A 23,784-nucleotide genomic window follows, 5' to 3' on the forward strand; every position below is an offset into this window, starting at 1 on the left:
CAACCCCCACGCATGCTTTTCTACGTAAAATGCAGAGGTATGACGGAGTAAGTCAAATCTTTTCTATGTAAAAGATTTCAACACCTGTTGAAATGCACTGATGTTCTTCCTCTCCCTTTTTACTTCCATTCTTCAACTATTTCCATCACTCATGCTTTTTTTTTTTCTTTTGTTTTCCATCAGGAAGCTTAGGCGACCCTTGATGGAGAGCAGCCAGAGTACTGTGGACAGCCTGGCTAACCTCCCAGTGGTGGTGGTGGGCAACGTGGAGTCCTACTAGGGGGCCCTTGCAGCTGAGAAGCCAGTGCAAACAACAGAATCCAACACTAAACTACACACAACACTTTTCTGACTTTTACAGATGTTCTGTATTCATCACAAGAGTACAGATGTGGGAAAACCACAGGAGGTGCCTTACCCAAACACTATGCCACTATGATCGATATCTAATCAGGAAATGACCTATGTAATTATTTACCTGTGCATCTGTAGTAATGCAATTTCCCCGCCCACTTGTACCATGTGACTGCATCCATCTTCTCCCATTGGCTACCCCCCACCAAGTGGCATTCTCAAGGTGGAATAAATATCACTATGTAATATTTACATAGGTCACTTAGGATAGGCCTTTTGCTTCAGGTTCCATAATGCATGAGGAATATTGTTGCATCCAAAAAAAGCAGGACTAAAATATTTACAAACAAACATTAAATGATGTTTTGCATGGTCATGTATTAGAGTGAAGCACGTGCATGAGGTTGGTGAATGTTATGTAGGCAGTTGTCTTTCAAGGGAAGATAACAATGTAATTTACCTGCGCATTTGTAGTGACTCCCCTTCCACTTCTCTCATTGGCTCAAATAAATATCACCAGAAGGAAAACTTTTTTTTTAATGTATAGAGAGATAATTATTTCGTTAACTTAAATTTATTCACTAATTTTCTATTAACTAATCATATACAACCATTTCAGTTTTTAAGTAATAATTTACAAAATTAAGTTCATGGTAAAAGTAATTACTGTAATAATCTACAATAATTTTATATGATGCAAGTAAATAATCAAGTCCACTAAAATAGCATATGATAACACATTTCATTACCAACACAATATGTATATGTGTAGGAATAATCCATGAATACTTTGCACAAATGCATTCAGTAGTTAGAAACATGACTGCTTCTCCGATTTTTTGATTGCTAAGTGATTAGTTGCCTTCGGAAAATGACAGTACTTATATATTTATAAGTATACATACATACATAATACTGTGGATCCCAGCTTTATGATTAGTTCACTGTACGATCAAATCACTTTATGATGGACTCTCCATAATAAAATACCGTTCACTATACCAACGTTTCCCAAACTTTTTTAGTCACGGAACACTTTTCATCTGACAACATATTCAGAACACTTACGAAAAAACACAAGTCTAGTGGGAGCAAAAGAACTGTTTGCTAATATTTTATTACATTCGGTGCACTGTGCATCAGGAGCATCTTTATTTCAAACACATGTAAAGCAGAAATTCAAATAACTGTCATTATACTTTCATTTTGATCTTTTATTAGTTGGTTCCTGTTCATCCTCACTTTGAAGTGTGACAATACTGTGTTCGTTTTCATCGACCACAGTTGCACCACTAGAAGTACTTTGCTTCTCATTTCAAAGTTAATTTTTTTCAACCACAAATCCATGATCACATATTTCAGTAATAGTATTTCCAAATACTAATAATTATCAAAAAAAAATTTATACAAGGAAGTGAGTTTAATTATATTGGTTCGCTCCCTCCTCTCCTTCAACCTGTGTACTCTAGGCTAAATCGCATACTAGATCACTACACAGCTACTTTTTCGTAGGTGTCATTACCTCTATGCATACTTCTTTATGCAAAGCCCACCAAAATAAAGTGTTCCATGGTCTATGCCAGTATATTAATAACCGAAAAAAAAAAAAAAAAAATTATAATGAAACAAAAGTGGTGTATGCTACAAATATGCAAAATTTATTTATTTTATTATTTTTTTTTAAATTATTAATTACGATTTTTCACGGAACACTTGTTCACATCTCACGAAATGCTAGTGTTCCGCAGAACACAGTTTGGGAAATACTGCACTATACAATATGTAGTAAGCGTCAGTCATTGTGATCACGTTTGCGAACTGAATTTTAATTCTGGCGATTATAATACGTGAAATTAGGAGGAATAATATCCACAGGCTATAAAAGTAAAGATATAAAGCACAAATTTACACTTTACCACCTTACCAATTAACAATATTAAATGATACATGAAAATCGGAAGAATATTTTCCACAGGTTATTAAAATAAAAATAAATTTACGCTTGCATATATAGCTTAATTAATACTGTAATATATACATACTAACTTACTGATATCTCTGTTCACTGCCATTTTTTTTTTGGGGTTGTAAAATTTAAAACAGTAAAAAAGATAAGCAACCAATAACAAAGAACACGGCACACAAATTGCAACTAACACAATACGCATTTTAACGAAGCTTAAAATATTGGAATGAAGAGAAGATTCTGAAAATTTATGTTTTTTATATGATCGAAGATTTCATGGAAGGAGAAACACATTTCACCATAATAATGTAAAAACCCACAGAATTCCACTATTGGTATTATTGCAAATGCAATAAGATTGAGTTTACTACCCATTTATAAAAGATTGCAATAAGAGAAAAGCCCAAAAAACTGGAAACTGAAAAATTGTTTTATGATAGTGACCTCCAGAAATGTGCTTTAGAAAAATATCACAAAAGCATTCAAAATTCTTATAACCAGACATATGATAATGATGAAAGTGTAGCACATTTTAATGATTTGAATTAGTTTTTTGAAATTTAATTCTATGAAGCAGGTGATTCTATTAACCAGTGCCTATTGCCAATTGCAGCGTTTGTAAATTCTCAGCCAATTGCAGCATTTGTAAATGTGTTGGCCACATGTTTTGTTTTTGCATCCTTCAGTTGAAGTGATATTTTGTGTTGTGCTTATTTGGCATAAATTTACCGTACTGAATTCGTGTACGTACAACATTGTGTAAACTGATAATATGACCCTTAAAGAACACAGTAAGAAGAAAATTTCAACTTCAGAGGTCTTCAAATGAATACCAAAAAACAATGTGTTATTGGGTTCAATAACACATTGTTCAATGTGTTCAAATCACAATATTTTCACAATACAATGGCGTCTCTGGAATGGTTTAATATCATAAAGTGGAGGTCCGCTATATATACATAATTTAAATATTATAATTAAATAAAACAAAATAAAAACTTAAAATAGCCAACATTAAATTCTGAAAAGCAATAGAAGATCACATTTCACAAGGTTTACCTTTGGGAAGCTTGTTCCTAATGACTGCTTCCTTGCATCATTTGGCCTGATTAATACTAATACTAATTGTCATATGAATTGGTGTCCCACAATAATCACTATATTTTCAGTTATTTTGAAAATAAGTATAGAGACAAAAAAAAGCCATCTTAGAATATTCAAATAAATATGTCAATTTGATGATAGTATGTTTTCAGCCTTTCTAAAATATTGATAAAAGGTTGATTTATTATGATTTTCATAGGAACCTTAATGATTTATCTCTCTCTCTCTTAAATGATGTAACTGATTTCATTTTCATAAAAGCAGTAGCCTTTTTAAGATCTTAAAATAAACAATAAAAAGAGGAAATTACAAAACATGTGAATTGATTATTTTAAAACTCTAAGAAAATAAAATAATCACTTGCTACATTTATTAAAATAAATACAAAATGCTGCTTGTGCAATTGTGAAACAGAAAGTACTCACCTGAATACTGACTCCTTCCATCTGATTGTTAAGCCTTGTCACTAGTTTTAAAGCTTTTTTTTGCGATGACCTGTCCAGATAACATAGCATTCTAGCACCTTAATGAAAGTAAATAAATTTAGTAAATATTCTGATATTGTAAATTCAAATACAATTTTTATATTTGATTCCATTAGTAAAACATGTCAGAAAAATATGTATAACAAATACATTAACACACTATTTTTATGGCTTACTGAAAGATTTTTTGAAAAGAAAATTAAACATTAAATAAGATAATCAAAATTCCTAGGAGTAATTGGTAGGATTTAATCAGTCCCTTCCATTTCAGTTGCTGACAATAACATAGTATGCTAGTTGATCAAACAAATGAGGATTGCTTGGTAAAAAGCTGCATTCACCTAGAAAGAAATAATCTCATAATCTATAATAGTGTATTGTAGTTAAAATTTTGGCAACTCTATAACTATTTGTTCTGTTACTGGGTGGAATTCAAACCCATCATCCCATTTCCATGAGAAAAAATCCTAAAACAATTTGTAAGTTGAGTGCAGTACAGTGTAAGATTGTTTAGCCCATAATGATGTCAGTCATATAGGATTAGCATTTAAGATCAAAATTCAAAGGGCACTCATCTGCTGTAAGGAGAATGTAAAGAAAATGGAGGAACCAGTCATGCAAGATTGTGGTATAAAAATTTGCAAATTGGTTTGTATGAGATCTTCCTGAGTATTGGCTTAGTGGAAATATCATGCAAAAAAACGTCTTGCACTTGCATGAGTGTTTTGCCTGATGGATACCTTGACTATTGTCACCATTTATACAACCAAATATTTGAAAATAACTATAACATACAGTAAACTCTCAATTATCTGGTTAGCAGATTATCACTGTATAATTTTTCAACTGTTTATTTTTAATTACATTATTTTAAAAATGTAATGAGGGTCTAGGCATGTTTCTCTTCTTAACTTTCACTACTCTATGAATTTACTGAAGGTTTATGAAATTTGTGTTAACATATATACCTGTGATCACTCTCTTTCACTTTGATCCTTCATATCATGTGTTTCCATGAGCCTATTCTTAAGTTTATAGTTTTATCAAAAACAAAGGGTAAGTCTGCTAAAGAGGTCTAACTAACCACATTAGTGATTAATTAGATGAATACTTACACTAAGCAAGATACTTTTTGCTAAAATTGTAATAATAATCTTACAGTAATTCTTAACTGTTCACTGGTCTTTTATAAATTGTATTTTCTCCTAAACCAATCAAAATTAACATTAGGAGATATCAATAATAGGGTAGAACACACAATAAAATCAATATTAGAAGAATACATAATAAAAGCCTAAGAAATAAAACAAAGATCAACTCACATAAAGTTTCATGTAAGGTGTAAGTAATGTTTTCAGTAAGGTAATAGAAACTGTAAGGTTGAAGTTGGAATGACAGGTTCATCCACGAAAAGTTCAACAGCTGAACTTTTCTTTTTTCTCTCTTAGTACACTAAAATACTCTAAATATGTGAAAGCGAAATGGCTAAAACCAAAATATTTTGCATACAATTAAGCAGAAACCGGAATTGAGTGCTATATCTGAACAAGGCACAATGAAATTAGCTGAAATTATAACACTATATCTCTGATTTAAAAAAAGAATAGCCTATATTTAATATATAGTTCATGCAGTCAGTGTTAATCAAATGATTTTTTTTTTTTTTACTTCAAAAGTGTGTGAAAGTGCATGTGCCTTTAAACATTCCTTTCAAAGTTGAATTTGAACAATAACTGTTTCACCAGTGATTATCAAGTTTGTAAACAAACCAGAAAATCATTTCATGTAATTACCGTTAACATTTTCATCAGAGCAACTTGGCAATTCATCAATATTTCTGAAACAACAATAGTTTAAGCAACTGTTTTACTCTGTGTGTGTGTGTGTGTGTGTGTGTGTGTGTGTGTGTGTGTGTGTGTGTGTGTGTGTGTGTGTGTGTGTGAGTGAGTGAGAGAGAGAGAGAGAGAGAGAGAGAGAGAGAGAGAGAGAAAAATTTGCATGGTGTGAAATATTAGGAGAAAAGTGAATGTTCTAAAACTGCTATTCCACATTTTGTGAAGTACTCTTTAATCAAAATGGATCTATGTGCAAGCATATAAATGGTTTTTACACATGGCAGCACGAGTGAACACAGCAACAGCTCAATGCAACTGCCTTAGTATTTCACAGTTCTCAACAGCAACTGCCTTAGTATTTCACAGTTTAAAATCCACATATCTTAGTCTCTAGTTATGACAGAGAAATGCATTTTGTCACTTTGAAGTTCTTCTGATATCGTCCACATGATTATATAATCAAAATGGGGGGGGGGAGAATTTTATTGTTCAGCAAGTGGCTGTGGCTGACCTTGAAATGTATGAGAAACTGTACTTTATTAGTCTATGCATGTCTATCTATGCAAATACCTGCACAAATCTATGAAAATACATTTTATTTATGTATCATAAAAACTATGCAATTAAACTAACCTTGTTAAGTGTATAAGATCCAGGAGAAAAAAATCTGGACTTTGACTGCTAACCACTATCTCTTGGTATCAGTAGTGGCAAATGATAGAAGAAGAAAGCAAGCTTATAGAGCATCACAAAAAAAAAAAAAAAAAAACCACACATACGCACACTTTCCATATCAGCTGTCCATCTCCTCTAATAGTTCATCTAATTCTTCCTTAAATTTATTCAAACTACCCATTGGCTGAAGGCAAATTTCCATGTGCCTATCCTACAACCATCCTCAATTTGAATTTATGCCTCTCATGTGTGTAATTTTTCTTCTTCGCACCCATTCCAACAGATCTATGAGACTTCCAGATCTGTATGCAGTACAAAGTAAATTCAAAAAGTTCCCGGAATACTATAAAAGTTTACTGAGTGATTAGTTGGGCTTATTAACCCAATCACTTCCAAAGTATCTTCCTTCTGCACATGTATGCGCGCGTGCGCACACACACACACACACACACACACACACACACACACACACACACACACACACACACACACACACACACACACACACACACACACACACACACACTCCACCAGTCTTCTCAAGCTTTGAAACACTCTTTAAAATCGTATTTTTTTTTTTAGCACACGTAGGGCTGCTTTGGCATTTTCTTTGATGTCATCCATTATAACGAAACAATGACCCTCAAGTTCCATTTTTAGTTTAGGGAACAGCCAGAAATAAGACAGTGAAAGGTAGGAGAAGTAGGGAGACTACTGTATGACTGATTTTTTTTTTACTGTTGAACTGCTATTGCTGTGTGACTGGGTGCATTGTCATAGTGCAGGATCCAGCTATCCTTCAACTTTTGAGGTAGCCTTTGCCTCACATTCTCATGCAAACGTGTGAAAACCTCAATGCAGTAAGCAACAGTAATGCTTCTACCTTATGTCATTAATTTGTGAACTATGCTCTCATAGTTGAAAAAAATGATTAGCATAACTTTAACAGTGGATTCTGCTGAACAAGATTTCTTGGGCCATGGGAACATTTTTGGGTGCCGTTTGGATGATTCCACCTCTGTCTCAGGGTTGTAGGTGGACACTCAACTCCCATCCCCAGTGACCATTGACTCTGCATATATTTTTCGAACAAATTGCCTGCAATAGCTGTCCTGCAGTCTATCTGATTATCCAAGAGTAAGTGTGGAACAAACTTTGCACACATGTGGCGCATCCCTAAACCTTTCATGAGAGGGAGGGGAGGGGGGGGGGCAGCCAATTAATTTTCTGAAGTGTGAAAGAGGTGGTTTTGGAAAAAAAAAAAAATCTCTTAAAATGCTCATTATTTTTCTTTCTGTGTGTTCACCCAACTGGCTGTGGCCCAATACTGTTGAAACCACATTTTCTTGACCATTCAGTCACAAAGTGGGTTCCAAACAATCACTGATCATCATTCTGTACTTGTCTCCATTAACAGTTTCTGTATGATCTTCATTATCCTCGGAGAAGAAAGCTCTGATAACTGAGAAAAACTCTCATCAAACAGCTACAATGACCTGGATGCATTTATCACTGAAAGATTATTCTATAGTTTGCAACTCTCCGAAACCTGCAATTTTGCTTATTAACAAATCCTTCCTTGTAAATGAAAATAAATTTCATCACTCATTATCAATTTACATATGAGAGCATTATCTTCAGCTGCAATATCAAAAAGTGTAATATCAGCTGCAATATCAAAAAGAATTCTAGTCGGTTTCCTCAATCTACTGGCTTCAATTCTCACTAATTGGATTTTATAAGGGAAACATCTTAAATTTTATCTTCATAATTTTCTGTAAAGATGATTATGGATAATTAACTGAGCTGAATACCTCCAAGTCAATGTTTCAGCATTTTCATCAACTTTCCTGTACTTACTCAGCTGCTAGAAATCTGACTGATCATGGCAATTCAATGTCTTGTATCCTCAACACAAAACTGGGAAAGAAGCCTCTGAATCACTGGGCATGCTAGTGCTATGTGAAATGCTGAAAATAAGCTCCCTGAATCCATACAATGGAGAAACTTGTTTATAAAGTACAACCTTTTCTTGTTGCCGAACTGTATTTTTCCTACTTAAATTTCCAAAGACTACTTTATACTTAGAGAAACAAAAATAAGAAGAAAAATAATTAAATTTTTAAAAATAAAAAAGTTAAGAGTAATTTGAAATGGGTAAGAAACTTTCTGGCCACCTGTATATTTATTTACAGTAAAATGTCAGTATAATGGATGACAGAGTAACAGATGGGAAGTAATTTCATTATATTCAATATAATGAAATAGCCTTACAGGCAATTAACTGCTCAGAACTGAGTGTCTGAGGTAAGTGGCTTTTGATCTGTTTACACAGTTATATATTTAGTGAAATGCTATAGATGTGGCACAAATATTGAAATTATGATGAAATTGCTTGTTTGCAAATTTTTTTTGTGTAAGGAAGTACAGTTGTTTACATCATGTTATCTGATGGTTGCATTTATTCTAGTTTCACAACATTTTTTTTTTTTTTTCTAGGTAGAATTACTAAAAGTTCTGTTTCAGTGAAAATAACAAGCATAAAATATAATAAGATATAATTTTTTTGTTATATCAAAATATAATGAAATTAATAAGATTGTTTTGAATCATTTTTTTTTTACTGTGTTTTGTTCATCACCCAAGTTCATTATACTGACATTTTACTGTACATTTTTTATATGGTGTCCATTGCAAACAGCTGATGTGTCATTAGCATTCTCTCTTGTGCATGTGCAACTGTTGTTGAGGTTTAGACACATCAACAACTTACATAGCCTTGTGTATGTGTATTATGTCTGTAGAAGTATGCATTTGCAGGGCTTATATACATGCAATAGGAGTCTACTTGTGCAATAGGAGTCTACTTTTAGCAAGGTTGTGTAACAGGACTTGAGAGATCAAATAATTAAATCATTATAGGGCATTAGTGCGTTTAACATCATGCTTCTTGCATACAGTGATTTTTCGAAAATAAGGCTTTCACAATACAATGTACCATAATTTTCAGCAACAGTTTTCATGTTTGTAATGCACCTTCCATCAACACAATCAAGTCATATGTAGCCAGTTTTATAACCACCAACACTGTAACAGCCCATAAAGCCAACAGGAGCTCCATTTACTGTAAATATACCTGAGAATGCAAAGTGAGTATACTTGTTTGCTGAACAATCTGAGATGATCCATTCAGTCTCATGACTATATGCTAGATTTGTTGGACTAGTGTGAGGCATATTCTTTATGCATCAAAGTGCTTTACAAAATGACTGATGTTCAAGTATTTGGTGCAAATGATAAAAAGAATAGACTAAATTTTGTATGCATTTTATGGAGTTAAAGCAGTTAATATCTGAACTTCATATGAAACTGTTTATGAGTGTTGAAACAAGCACATTTTAATTTGATTGATGATGTCAACAAAAATAATTATTGCTACACAGCTATGATAATCCTTGTCAAGTTCATAAACTGTCTCTCCATTCACTGAAAGTGATGGAATGGTATTAAGCTGTTTTGAGTTTTAAGATAACTGGTCCTTTCTTTTTAAAAAATTAAGATTTCTATGCAGTTTCAGTCAACACATAATGCTACTGAGACAATTTAGGAATTCTGATCACAGTTTGAAGGAACTGACAACAGATCAGATAAGGTATCAATATGATGGAGCAACATCCCATATGGCAAGGGCAGGATTGAATCTTTTATGCAAAAGCTTTTCAGGTCAGCTCATTTCTTGCTATAGAGATGTGCCATGACTGCCTAGTATCCCTGATTTTACAGCACTTGACTTCTAATGAGGATATCTCAAAGAGCTGTGTATGTAACTATGCCACATATTACTGAAGAGCTCAGGATGTATATTCATGAAGAAACTGCTGGGTAAATGAAGAAATGCACCATAAAGCTATCACAAATTTTATTCAACATATTTCAGAGTGTATACATTGAATATAAAACTAGAATGGGCACATTTTATGCCCATTCTAGTTTTATATTCAATTATATGTGTAAACAATAAACTATATATAAGTGAGTTTTTTTTTTATTATTAAAAATGCAGAGGGAAAAAAACCTGCTTATTACCAAAATGTGTCAGTTGTTTCTGTCAGATCTTGCATATTTATTTTATTAATTTACAGTATTTTAGATACTGTACTTTCTAAGCAGTCATTTATGCCACCAATGCACTTACACACAATCCAACATGAAAATAGAATAATGCACAAAACTATATTAGAAAACTTACACCCTGGGCTAACTACCCAGTGATAATGAGTATTATTTCCTTTAGTGCATTATACTAAATATTCATTATTACTAATTAAATTAAAAGTTGTTAACTATAGTGACTTTACATTATTATTTTCCACATTAATACTAATATTCAGACAGTTGAGAAAATACAAAGAGAGAGAGAGAGAACAAAAAAAAGTAATTTTACCTTGAAGCAAGTGAGGGAAAGAATTGGCATATTTGTCCAGGAACTCTTCATTTAATTGATAAGCATCTTTTGAACCATAAATTCTATCCATTTCTTGCTTTAGGACGGTAGACACAGGCTCTGGCAAGCCTATATTCTGAAACACTAAAAAAAAAAATTAAAAAATAAATAAATAAAATAATCACTGGGGCATTTTTATATAATTAATTTTTAAACATAACAATAATATAATACAATACAATTTTTATTCATAAATCAAAATCATAATTAACAACTTGTCATGGAAAGCACTATCTGATCAAGTTGGATTATAAATTACAAATTACAAGGGTGTATTGAAAAGTAATGCTTCTTAGTTCATAAATGTAACCCTAAGAGGTGCAACAAGTTCCAATTAAGTTCTCCAATTAGCTAATGGTTTCTAGTTAGTATACATGCAGTAACATTTCTGTGTAGTTGTTTGTTTACAAGCTACTGTACATTTTTAAGTGGAACTGTCTTTAAACACATGGTTCAGAAAATGTGCAGTTTGAGTTTCTGATTGCTGAAAACATTAGAATCAATTTTTAGAAGGAACTACAGTCAGATCCATCCAGTACACAAGAGAAACTAAACAAACTGAAAAAAAAAAAAAAAAAAAAAAAAATCAAATCAGGAAGGCACGGTAATACAACCATGTGAGATTTATACAATGTGCAACTCACTACAGCTGTGCAATTGGCAAGAATTTTTTGCTGGAATTTGAAATTGTTTTGCATCCTGCCCAGATTTTGCCCCAAGCAACTTTTATTTTGTTCCCAAAGCTCGAACAACGTCTCTGACACAAAGGATATGGATCTGATGAAGAAGTTGTGGTTGGCCTCTCAGCATTTCAGAACATTATGAGGATTGATATCCTCAAAATGTTCTTCATTGATATGAAGATATCACATTCAAATTGGTACCTGATTTCTTTGACCAACTATGCTATTCATATATTTATTGACAGGTAGTGCATGCCATTAACCTATGCACTGCTAACAAATCACTTCACGATTTTGTTGGTTCCTAGTCTGTCTTATGTGATTTCAGGCATATTCCACAATAAATGCATTTTACCTTGGCTAAAATGTGTTCTACAGAATTCAACAAGCGGGCTTTCAAAGTAGACATGCAAATAATGCAGAATTCACTGTCCAAATGGGTATGTTACTTGTTCTTGTCTTTGTTCCTGCTGATAGTCACCAATTGTGTTGAGATATACACAGAATATTGCCCACTTGAAGCAACTATTACAGAGTACTTTGAAGATAATTATATTGGCCATAGAAGGTGCAAAAGATGTGGTCTTCTTTTCTGACAAACATCTGGAACTTATGAGAGTTTAGAAATGACCAGGAACTCTTTCTGGACGTGCTTATTCTAATAATGCTGTCAAAGAAGGGCATGCAACTATTATTTTATCTGGTGCTTGATAAAAAAAATTAAAAGATGAACAGTGTTTCCACAAACAATGTGAAACAGCTATTATCAAGACAGGATAAAAAACAATGCAATACATGTGTAGACCTAGACAAGCAGATAAAAAACCACAAAACCACCATCGTATTATTTGAGGAGAATTGGTTACAACCGAGATACTTAAATTTTACAACTAACATAGTTTGGACTTCATTTATGTAGCTTATTCAATTATAAGTACATTTCAACAATTTTCATGTCTGTTTCCACTGTTCTTCTGATTTGGCATTCAAAAACCATGCAGGTCAACCAATCAGTTGCCCTTCAAAGATTTTGGATCATTTTGTTGATTGGACCTGATTCATTAGTTGGACGTCAACCAGTGCATGCAAACAGCATATGGCTGCACTTGATTGTATTCGATGGCTATTCATTTCAGAACTTGCATAGCAGGTTAGTTTTTGGAATAATCTTTGAGTTTTATTACTGCAGTTAATTAGATAGTATGAATCAGAGTTGTAATACTCAATATGTTCTACGTTGATAATAATATTAGTAAATTAATAAGAGGAGTTTACCTCAATATAGTACGTGGAACACTTCCGTATGATACCCTCCAGAAATTAAAACGAAAAAATCGACAACTTACCGGTACATTAAAGTAAAATATAAATAATTAAAGTAAAATATAAATAATTAAATAATCAATTTAACACAATTCAAAATCAATTCAAAACAATTAAAATTCAAATTAACGCAATTAAAAGAATCTAACGAAAATATTCAAAACGATTTTCCTTCCTGAAGCTGACAATGCTTTTCGACCGACTGTCGTGAACACAGGAATGAAAATTCATTCGTGATCACACGACCGACTGTCGCGATCACAGAATTTTCATTCCTGTGATCACGACAGTCGGTCGAAAAGCATTGTCAGCTTCAGGAAGGAAAATCGTTTTGAATATTTTCGTTAGATTCTTTTAATTGCGTTAATTTGAATTTTAATTGTTTTGAATTGATTTTGAATTGTGTTAAATTGATTATTTAATTATTTATATTTTACTTTAATGTACCGGTAAGTTGTCGATTTTTTCGTTTTAATTTCTGGAGGGTATCATACGGAAGTGTTCCACGTACTATATTGAGGTAAACTCCTCTTATTAATTTACTAATACTGCAGTTAATATATAGTTTGAATTCATATAGTCATATAGGTTAATTTATTTTTGTATTTAGTTAAGTATTTATAAAGCTACAGCTTAATAAATTCAGAAGGCTTTTCTTATTGATATTTTCATGGGAACTTTGTAACTTCCGTTCAGCAGCTTAAAAAATTTAAATTTATTTAGCGGTTACAGTTTTGCTAACAGTTTAATTTCTATAATAGTTTGTTAATTTAAAACCTGTAATAGATTGTAAATTAAAATTTTTTTAAAGTATTCGAAAAGCTACACTTAATATTCAGATAGTCTTTGTTATTAATCTTTTGGCAGGAACTTCATAACTTTTATTCAGTAGCTTAAATTTAACTTCTATGGTGGTTAAAGTTTTGTGAACAGTTTAATTTGAGTAATATTTTGGTTATTTAAATTTTGTAATATAGTGTAAATTTAAATTTTGTAATATAGTGTAAATTTAAATTTTTTAATCTTTCTAAAGTTCAAATTTTACCTTGTAGCATCCATTTTTATTTAATAATGGTTGCTACAAGATCTACTTACAATACAAAGTCCAAGGATATTGTGATTCAGACAGAAATGTCTGTGGGCATTTCCAGTGTGAGTCATTAGTTCCTCATTTGTATAGTCTGTGGCTTGTGTTCTAAGGTCTAGTGGACAAACCTAGTTCAAATGGCTATTCTTTTCTTTGCACCCAATGTAAGGAGTGTATCGATCTCAAATTAGAACTTGGTGCATTACGAGAAGAATTTGAATCACTGAAGAAACGAGTGCTTGCACTAGAAACAAATGTAACTGGAAGCTCTTCAGAGACTCAAGCATCTTGTGACCTGTTAAGTGATGCAACCCTGGTTTGGGTCCAGGCAAGAACAGTCAAGTGCATACTGCTCTGGTTGAAGGTGATTTAGTTTTATTGGGAGACTACTGTTGGTGAAATGGGTAATATTTTTTGAAATAAAGAGAGATGGACCAGAACCAGAGTGTGTTTGCTGGAAGCAACAACTGATGGTATTACCAACAGATTGTCAGATTTTAAAGTGGGTAAAGAAACATTATTATTCACGTGGGAACTAACGATATTAAATGAACATGACCTAACCATTCCTTGGATAAAAAGGACCATGCTGAAAAAATGCCACGAGCTAGATCAGAATGTGCATGTGTCTGCAATTCTGACCAGACATGATAAGCTGGATTATACGCTGAAAGCCTTGTGGATAACACAAGACTTGAGGGAATCTGCAAGACTTTAGGGTGGAATTTTTTTTATTAGCATGGCCACAATTGAGGTAGAAGAAATCTATTTTGTAGAGATAGTATTCATTTGAACAAAGGTAGTGCAAGGATTTTTACCGGTATAATTGAGGATACCTGAATTGTTAACGGCAACTGCTAGTTAGGAGGAGGAAGGGTAATATAGATCCGCATTTATCTGATAATATGGGTCAAAGTAATGCATGCACTCACCTCAGAAATTCTTGATTGTTGCAACAACAGCTGACGGCAAGATGTTCTGAGGGTAGCAATGTTTCAAATGAGTGGGATGAGAAAGATAGGGAAACAAGCCTAAACAACTTTAAGGGGTGTGTCAGAGTAGTAAACTATAGAAGAATACATAGTCTTAACTGTATCAGTTTGTTTGTTTGTTATTTGGTTTTTAGGAGCATTAGCAACTAAGGCCATATTGCTCCAGGGATATGCGGTGGTCATTCCCTGACCTTTCCGCATCCTCCGTATTTGGTGGTGACGGGCTCGAACCCCAGTCTAATCAAGAAGCGTGTGCTACGCACTGCTGCTCCTTCCCACCTGGCTACGGAGGCGCCTACTGTATCAGTAAACACAGGATCCCAGCATAGGACTTGTGGTTAAACGGCCAGAAGAACAACACAACCCTACACTTCACTTTACACACATTCTAGCCTTTACAGAGTTCTGCACACTTCACAGAGTAACAATCACGGAATTGGCGGAGACCCCCCCCACACTACTTCTATAAAGAAAGTGTGGCACCGGGGTCTCTCCCAACTCCATGTTTGTTTCTCTTTGAAGTGCACAGAACTCTGTAAAGGCCAGAATGTGTGTAAAGTGAAGTGTAGGGTTGTGTTGTTCTCCTGGCCGTTTAGCCGTAGGGAACCTCTCTCCTGCAGGTGAAATTTGACTACCCACTGCATTATCAGTGACAGCTAACATCTCTGAGCTTTCCAAAGCAAAGCAGGGCCAACCTTCTCATTAAGGTGCAAGGTAAGAAGTTTCATTAAAATTTAAACATTATTGTGTGGTTAATTAATGCATTATAACATTTTAATTAATATCGCTTAGTATGCGTGCATGCATACTTGTGAATTTGTAAAATTTAAGATTCATTATTTTTCTCAGCAAAGATGCACCCCCCCACAGGTTCTTATGCACTTGCAATTCGCCCTTGGTACTAAAAGGATTCCCCACCCTTGGTCCACAATAATATCAAGAGTGTTGTCAATAAAATGGTTGAATTTGAATTCCTGGTTAGGATAACTAATGCTGACAGAAAGCTAACAGAAACGTGGTGCTACCCAAAAACTGAGGATAATGAGTTCCATTATGGTATTTATAATGTATTTAGAAAAGAAGGGAAGATAAAAAAAAAGCAGCATGTGTATCCCGTACGCATGAAAGATGTTTTATTTTATGTGAAAACATCCTTGGCTTGGACAAGGTTAAAGGGGTTTAGTATGAAAAGAATCCAAATGTTTAACATTTTAAAGCATTTATTTACCCGATTGCTGATCGTCGCAAACAGATCTCTTTTATGTTGTGTCCAGTAACAAGTTGAATTAGGAATCGATTTCAAAAACGCTAAATTGTTTTCAATGCATTTATTGACGTATTCTCGAGATTGGATTTGTTCTTTGGTGAGCTTAGTGTCTTTTCCGACGTATTTAAAAGCAATTGTTAATGAATCTCAAGTTCTTAGTCTCATAATATCCATGGCTATATAAAGATGATACAGTGTCACACTCCACGCCACTCTGAATCACAAAGTTCACTCAATGCCATCATACATGGTGTAACTTTTAAATTATCTGCTTTTTTTGGTAGTTGTTGGCGCATCAGCTTCTGTGGCCATAACGCACCTCCCAAGGTTTTTGCAGTACTTTGATCCAAGCCCGAGGCGGGATTCGAACCCGTGAACTTTGGGTTGCCAGGCAGGCACTTTACCCACCCGGCTAGCCCGGTCGGCTAAATTATCTGTAAACTCTCGATACTGACCAGGGTAAATGCTAGGAAAGGACAATTCTTCGGCATGTTCGTCAAAAAGTAAACTTTGCGGAACATTTCATTCACCAGGAGCTATTCGTAAATATTTGTCATTACTTCATAAAAGTTTGTCGTTGAGCAACTAAACTTTCTTCAATAGGTATAGCTTCTCTCATTTCATCATGTATAGGAGCATCATTGTGTTCCATGTCTTCATTGAAGAATGTTTCACCAATCTCGATATCATACAGACAATAAAAAGCAGTCGTAAGTAGATACTTTAACCAAACCCTTACATTTTGTTTATGAACCAAATTCATTAAATACTCCACTTGTGAATTTTCTTACATTTGATATGAATGTTAATGCAATAACTGTCATCTGTACTCCAAGGCAAATGATTGACCATTGAATTAACATTTACAGGAACATTTATAATTTGGCCCAAAATTCCGTATTGGCTGAAACCATGTCTTAGTCTTCTAATTTTATAATGGAACATACTACCCCAGGGGTTCACATCTGGTGAGTATGGGCTTGGCACACCCAGGATCCTGAGCTGGATATCATCATTCTTCTCTTTCTTGGTGATTCCTTTCTACTTCTGATTCTCTCTCTCGCTCTCTCTCAGGGTAACTCGGGAATTTTTTTTGCCTTGTGCAGCATAAGCCTCAGGCTTCCTTGCACCACATTGGCTAATAATAATAATAATAACTTGCATGAATGGAATATAAGGAGAAATGAGTCAGTAAGTCACTAAATCCAATCGAGGCAGATGAGGTGGAATAGTAGGATAAACAAAACCGCTGTGCTTTGAAAATGTTGGAATGGAATCATTTTTGAAAGATGCTCGACAAGTATTACAAGCCTTCATAGTCGTTATGTCTGCAGTTGGAAATTCTAAGAGAAGTAATGCATAACTTACTGGAGTGCACAATTTTACATCATTTTCATACCATAATCGATCGCAGGTATCAACAAACAGCTCCAAATGTATTTTTCAGAAATTATCATTCAAATTCTTTATAGGAGTTACAGTGATGTTCGATATTCTTGTAAATGATTTCATGCTTGACTACTGTTGAAATTTGTGGAGGGTCTACAACAGGCGATTGAGCTGAAATATGATTTTGTTTCTTTTTGAATGATGCAATCGAATCCAGCCTGTTCAGGAATCAATTAAATCCTCAGGTATTCATCTGAAGCAGAATATTCTAGATCGAAATCTTCAGGAAGTTCTTGAATATAATTTTGTGATGTTGAGGTCCAGCTTCTTGACAAGAAGTCTATGTAGAAGGTTGATGCTGATAAAAATCTTGGGAAGCAGATTTTATTAAACTGTGCATTTTGTTTTTTTATCATTCTCTATGTTTTTGAACTCGTTCTTTTGTTGACACGGGAGGCTTCTTCAGCAGCTTTGAAACTTTCATTCTTGCATGCTTCTCTCAATTTTGCTCAGCTAAAGTTTTAGTCATCTTTGAAATACTCTTATAGGTTGTTAACTAAAATTAGATTTGGTATTTTTAAAATTTAATAGTTAGTGAAATCCATTTGTAGAATAGTATGATGTCATAACCAAAAACTACTGCGAGAAGTGACGGTCTTATTGTTTCATTCTTGAATCAAAATCATTTAAATTTTTAAACAGTTTAATCAATAAAATCTAACAGCCACCGAAGTTATGAACAATGTAACGTTTTATGCTTATGCCCACTACTTTGAAGGTTGATGTTGATCAAAATCTTGAGAAGTAGATTTTATTAAACTTTGCATGCATTTTTTCATTCTCGAACTTGTTTTTGAACTTGTTGTTATTATTGTTATTTGTTTTTTTTTTTTTTTTTTTAGGAGCATTAGCAACTAAGGCCATATTGTTCCAGGCATATGCGGTAGCCATTCCCTGACCTTTCTGCATCCTCCATATTTGGTGGTCATGGGCTCGAACCCCAGTCTAATCAAGAAGCGCGTGCTACACACTGCTGCTCCTGCCCACCTGGCTACGGAGACACCTTTTGAACTTGTTCTTTTGTCGACACGAGAGGCTTCTTCAGTGGCTTTGAAGGTTTTATTCTTGCATAATATTACTACATGCTTATATTGGTGACTGAGTTAGCATGATTTAGGAAGTGACATAATTTTCTTCTCTTAGTATGAACAATGCAACATTTTATTATCACGTCCGTTACTCACTATACCGAATCAACATTAGCGACTGAGTTAGCATCATTAGCACCATTTAGGAAGTGATGTAATTTGCATCATTTAAAATCTAACAGCCACCTAATAAGTGACGTTATTTGCGCAATTTCCATAAGAAAATTTCATTACCAATTGGTTTTACTTCAGTCCAAAAATGTGGTAGGTGTTGCCACAGATGTTTTCACATCAAACAGATGGTGGTGTCATGCTTCTTATCAAAATCAGCCTAAGCATGAAAAGAGCTTTTGCTGAATTTGAAGTTACATCTGTCAGCATAGAATCTGTGTGATGTGAGTTAGGTGGTAGCAAAGGTATAATGAGAGTGTGAGTAATCTACAGATCAAAAATTGTGGAAGGTATGATGAGGGTCTTTACATGCAAATGGAATGGACAAGCAAGCATGAATGTCCTATTATGGGTGACTTCAATCTGCCACAGATTGACTGGAATAAGTGGGAGGGAAACTCACCATGGGGAAAATTTTTTTAAATTTGATCATCATTATTTATACCAGCATGTCAGAGAAAATATTAGGGGTGAGAATATTCTTTGCCTCATCATTACTCATGAATCAGATGATATCAAAGGATTTAAAATGCAGGAACCATTGGCAGGTAGTGATCACACAGAAGTCAATTGGAAGATGAAGAAAGATGTTACAGTAGTTAAAAGTAAAGGCATGGGTTAAGAGGGGACTTTGACAGTTTATGGTGCTACATGGCATCTATCAATTGGGAGGACTGTAGAGTTAGGAAGAAGACATTTGAATTAAGGAATACCTTTAAAGCAAAAATCACAGAAGCCATGAACACACTATTAAGAAATATTGCAGGAGGATGATGCCAAAATGGATGAATGCAGATCTGGCCGGTCAAATAGAGTAGAAAGATAGAATGGTGCAGCTACCGAGCGATGAAATGTACTGAAGCCTACTAAGAGCTACAAGTTGAGTTGTAATAGTACCACAGATAAGGTTAGAGAGGCCAAGGCTGTGCATGAGAAAGCACTGGCTAAGATTTGTTATTTGGTTATTTGATTTTTAGGAGCATTAGCAACTAAGGCCATATTGCTCCGGGATATGCGGTGGTCATTCCCTGACCTTTCCGCATCCTCCGTATTTGGTGGTGACGGGCTCGAACCCCGGTCTAATCAAGAAGCGTGTGCTACGCACTGCTGCTCCTTCCCACCTGGCTACGGAGGCGACGCACTGGCTAAGAGAGCAAAGAATGGGGAGAAGGAATTTTTCACGTATGTGAATACAATGAAGAAGAAAGCTAATCAGACTGGACCTTTGTGCAATGGGTGTGGGAAAGTCTCAGACAACCCGCTGATGTTGAGAATGAATTGAACAGGTACTTTGCATCTGTCTTTGCTGAAGAAAGCTCCTTCATGCTGAGAAGAGGCTATGCAAGTGAGGCCGAGTCATATGAAATTAGTGATTTCGAAATTACAGATGATTGTTTATTAGATACACTTTCACACATAAAGGCAAGTAAGGCTGCTGGAATTGACAGCATATACACAGTAATTTTGAGGGATGCTGCTAGGGAGTTGTTTGTTTGTTTATTTGTTATTTGGTTTTTAGGAGCATTAGCAACTAAGGCCATATTGCTCCGGGGATATGCGGTGGTCATTCTCTGACCTTTCCGCATCCTCCGTATTTGGTGGGCACGGGCCCGAACCCAGGTCTAATCAAGAAGCGTGTACTACACACCGCTGCTCCTGCCCACCTGGCTATGGAGGCGCCGGTGCTAGGGAGTGTATTGAACCACTGAAGTTAATTATGAGGACATCTTTAAACTCAGGAGAGATTCCTTTGGATTGGAGAAGTGCCAACATGTCATCAAGACACAAAGGCAGTCTTAAGAGCGAAGTTGGTAATTACAGATCAGTTAGTCTGACTTCAGTGGTAGGGAAAATCTTAGAACAATGATTAAGAGTGCAATCCAGGGACATTTAGATAGATATGCATTATTACGAATTATGCATATATAGGTTGATTCACTACCAGTGCGACAAACTTGCAGGAGGTGTAGGGGGTACAAAGACGAATCGGAATCACATAGCATTGCAGGGTCCGAAATGCCTTCATCATGTGGTAGAGGACGTTGAACGGGAGGTTGCGTGAACAGTGATCCCACTGGAAATCAACATTTGCGACCGTTTCTGTTGAAGAAACCAAGTAGCAAAAGTCCTCCGGAGTGGATAATCCGCAGGCTCCAATGATTGGACGCGTTGCAGATGGTATGAACTCATTTGGTTTGTTGACAGTATCCTCCATACAGTGGACTGGGAAATACCCAATCGTTGGCCTATCGCTCGAGTACTCGTACTTGGATTGCCTTCTGCAAGACGTAGGACATTCTCCTCATTGTCTGGCGTCCTCGCCGTTCGCTCTTGATTCATGGTACCTCTCGTGAAACAACCAGTCTCATGTAACCTTCTGTGCACACGTGCGAAAATCGTATGATGAGGAGCACGCCTGTGTGGGAAACGTTCCTGGTACAAGCACAGAGCAGCGTGCCCGTTACAGTCCGCAGCTCCATACGCGAGGTGCATGTCAGCCAGTTCAACGTTTGAATACTTGTCCATCCTACTGCCTTGGGAACCGATTCGCAAATGCTGACTTCCAGTGGGATCGCTGTTCATGCGACCTCCCGTTCAATGTTCTCTAACGCATGACGAAGGCATTTCGGACCCTGCAATGCTATGTGATTCCGATTTGTCTTTGTGCCCCCTACACCTCCTGCAAGTTTGTCGCACTGGTAGTGAATCACCCTGTATTTTTGATTATAAAGGTGATTAGAGGTTAGCCCGAAATTTGTTTAAAACATGTACACTGAAAAATGAATAGAGAAGGAGAAAGAGTTATTATAATAATAAATGGGTTTCAGAGAGAAAAATGATAATTGGATATTGTTTCAGGGAAAATATCTGTGCATGATACTGTTAAGAAACTAAACTTTCCCAAGTCAACACTAACAATGAACTGAAAAAATGGAAGTCCAGAAACGAGCAGATAGGCATAAAATAATACCTCACAGGAGTCAAAGTGCCTTGAGATAGCTGGAAATTTCACCCTGCTATCATATCCTAGAGAATAAGTTTTGAACTTAAATACCAAAGACAAAGATGTGTCTCCGTAACATGTAGACAAATCCATACCATATATTTTCACTAAAGAGCTACAATCCACAAGCCTTTGATAGCTTTTATAAATGCACACATCGACTGGCACAGTAGAAACCATGCTGGATCAGGTCTGTAGAACAACAAGTCAAGTTACATTCTCTTCCAGTGTGATGGATATGTTTGGGTACTGATGATAACTGGAGAACACTTATTACCTAAGTGTGTTGCCTCAGCTGTGAAGCTGGGAGGAGGGTGTCATGGTCTGGGTTGTTTCTGGTGGTCTGAACTAGGTCCACTATTTGTAGTGGATGAAATCACAAATGCTGCATCCTATGTTAATGTTGTGATTAATTCTGAGTGCCCTGCATTGTGACAATTTTATGGAAGTGGTCTTTACACCTTCCAACACAACAATGCTCTATATCACAAAGCAAAAGACTGTGAAGGGAAGTGGTTTTAAGAGAATAAAACTGGAATATTGCACCGGCTGGCACAGAGCTCTGACCTCAACCCAACTGAATAACTCAGGAGTGAAGTGAAATACAGAATTAGGGTAAGGACAATGTAACCCTTTTCATTAGTGGAGCCCAACACCACCAACTTTCTAGTAGAAAGTCTTCCAAGTACCAAAGCAGTTACTGTAGTCAAAGGTGAGCCAACATACTATAATTTCTTTGAATAAATACATTTAGTTCATAACTATAAGTGTTGTGTGATTCTTGGTAGGATAGTGTGCATACACACATGAGAAAGCCGACCCGGCTAGCCGGGTGGGTAAAGTGCCTACCTAGCAACCCAAAGGTCGCGGGTTTGATTCCCGCCTCGGGCTTGGATCAAAGTACTGCAAAAACCTTGGGAGGTGCATTATGGCCAAAGAAGCCTATGCGCCAACAACTACCAAAAAAAAAAAAAAAAAAAAACACATGAGAAAATAAATAAATTAATAAATAAACTTACCTATAGTGTAAAACCGCACTAGGTTACTATGTAGTTGTGGATGACATGGTGCAAGTTTCCATGCCCTTTTAATAGATTGCAGCATTAACAAAAGCTTGTTCTTACGATAGTATATTTCAAAGGCCAATAAATGAGTCTCTACCCGCTTTGATGAAAGTGTTTGCAGTGGTTTCAGAAATTTAATAGCTTGTTCTAATGGGTCTTCAGCCTATAAATCAAATAACACATGTTCAAAATTAGACTTAGGCATTCCTGATCAAGGTTTTAAAATGAAACATTTAAAATTACCTATACCAAAAATTAAATGGAAAATATATATTTATGCAACATGACCATAGGAAAGATATGTTTACAATTGTAATAAAGTGATACTAATTTAACCCTTTACACATTAAGTGGGTTTAGATCTGATCCCAATTAAACATTTCTACTTACTGCAGCTTGGAATTTTTTTTTTTTTTTTTCTAATTTTTTTTTGAAAAACATTTTGTTTCTTAGTTATAAAATTAGAATGAGGCCAGGATCAGATCTGACCCTACTTGGTAAACTACACATTGGATCATAAATTCCATGAAACAAACAAAACATGGTTTTAGTGCTTCCTTAGGCTAATTTACCATAACTTGCTCATATTGTCCTTTCTGAAATTATTTTGTGGAGAACTAGTGCCAGTTGAGTTATTCATCGGATCATACATATTTTGAAAAACAGGCATAAAATATAACTCTGCAAGGCTGAGTTCGAAAAATTTGCTACAGATTTTTATGAAGTTAAATTT

At 35.2% G+C, this 23,784-nt stretch overlaps 1 protein-coding gene across 3 annotated transcripts in view; it reads right to left on the reverse strand.

Annotated features, from left to right (window-relative positions):
• Positions 1-23,784, reverse strand: part of Naa15-16 (N-alpha-acetyltransferase 15/16) — a 386,157-nt gene that overhangs the window by 11,971 nt on the left and 350,402 nt on the right. For all 3 annotated transcript variants that reach the window (XR_016546872.1, XM_090371833.1, XM_090371822.1), the window contains 3 exons: positions 23,007-23,214; positions 10,864-11,007; positions 3,850-3,947 (listed from right to left, as the gene is read on the reverse strand). Coding sequence is in view for 2 of the 3 variants with exons in the window: in XM_090371833.1 (XP_090227959.1) it covers positions 3,850-3,947; positions 10,864-11,007; positions 23,007-23,214 (450 nt within the window). In the remaining variant the exon portion in view is untranslated. The remainder of the gene's footprint in view (positions 1-3,849; positions 3,948-10,863; positions 11,008-23,006; positions 23,215-23,784) is intronic.

Source organism: Mastigoproctus giganteus, chromosome 1 (genome assembly GCF_048544385.1).
Source record: "Mastigoproctus giganteus isolate SK-2022 chromosome 1, ASM4854438v1, whole genome shotgun sequence".
In the NCBI taxonomy this organism is placed as follows: Eukaryota; Metazoa; Arthropoda; class Arachnida; order Uropygi; family Thelyphonidae; genus Mastigoproctus; species Mastigoproctus giganteus.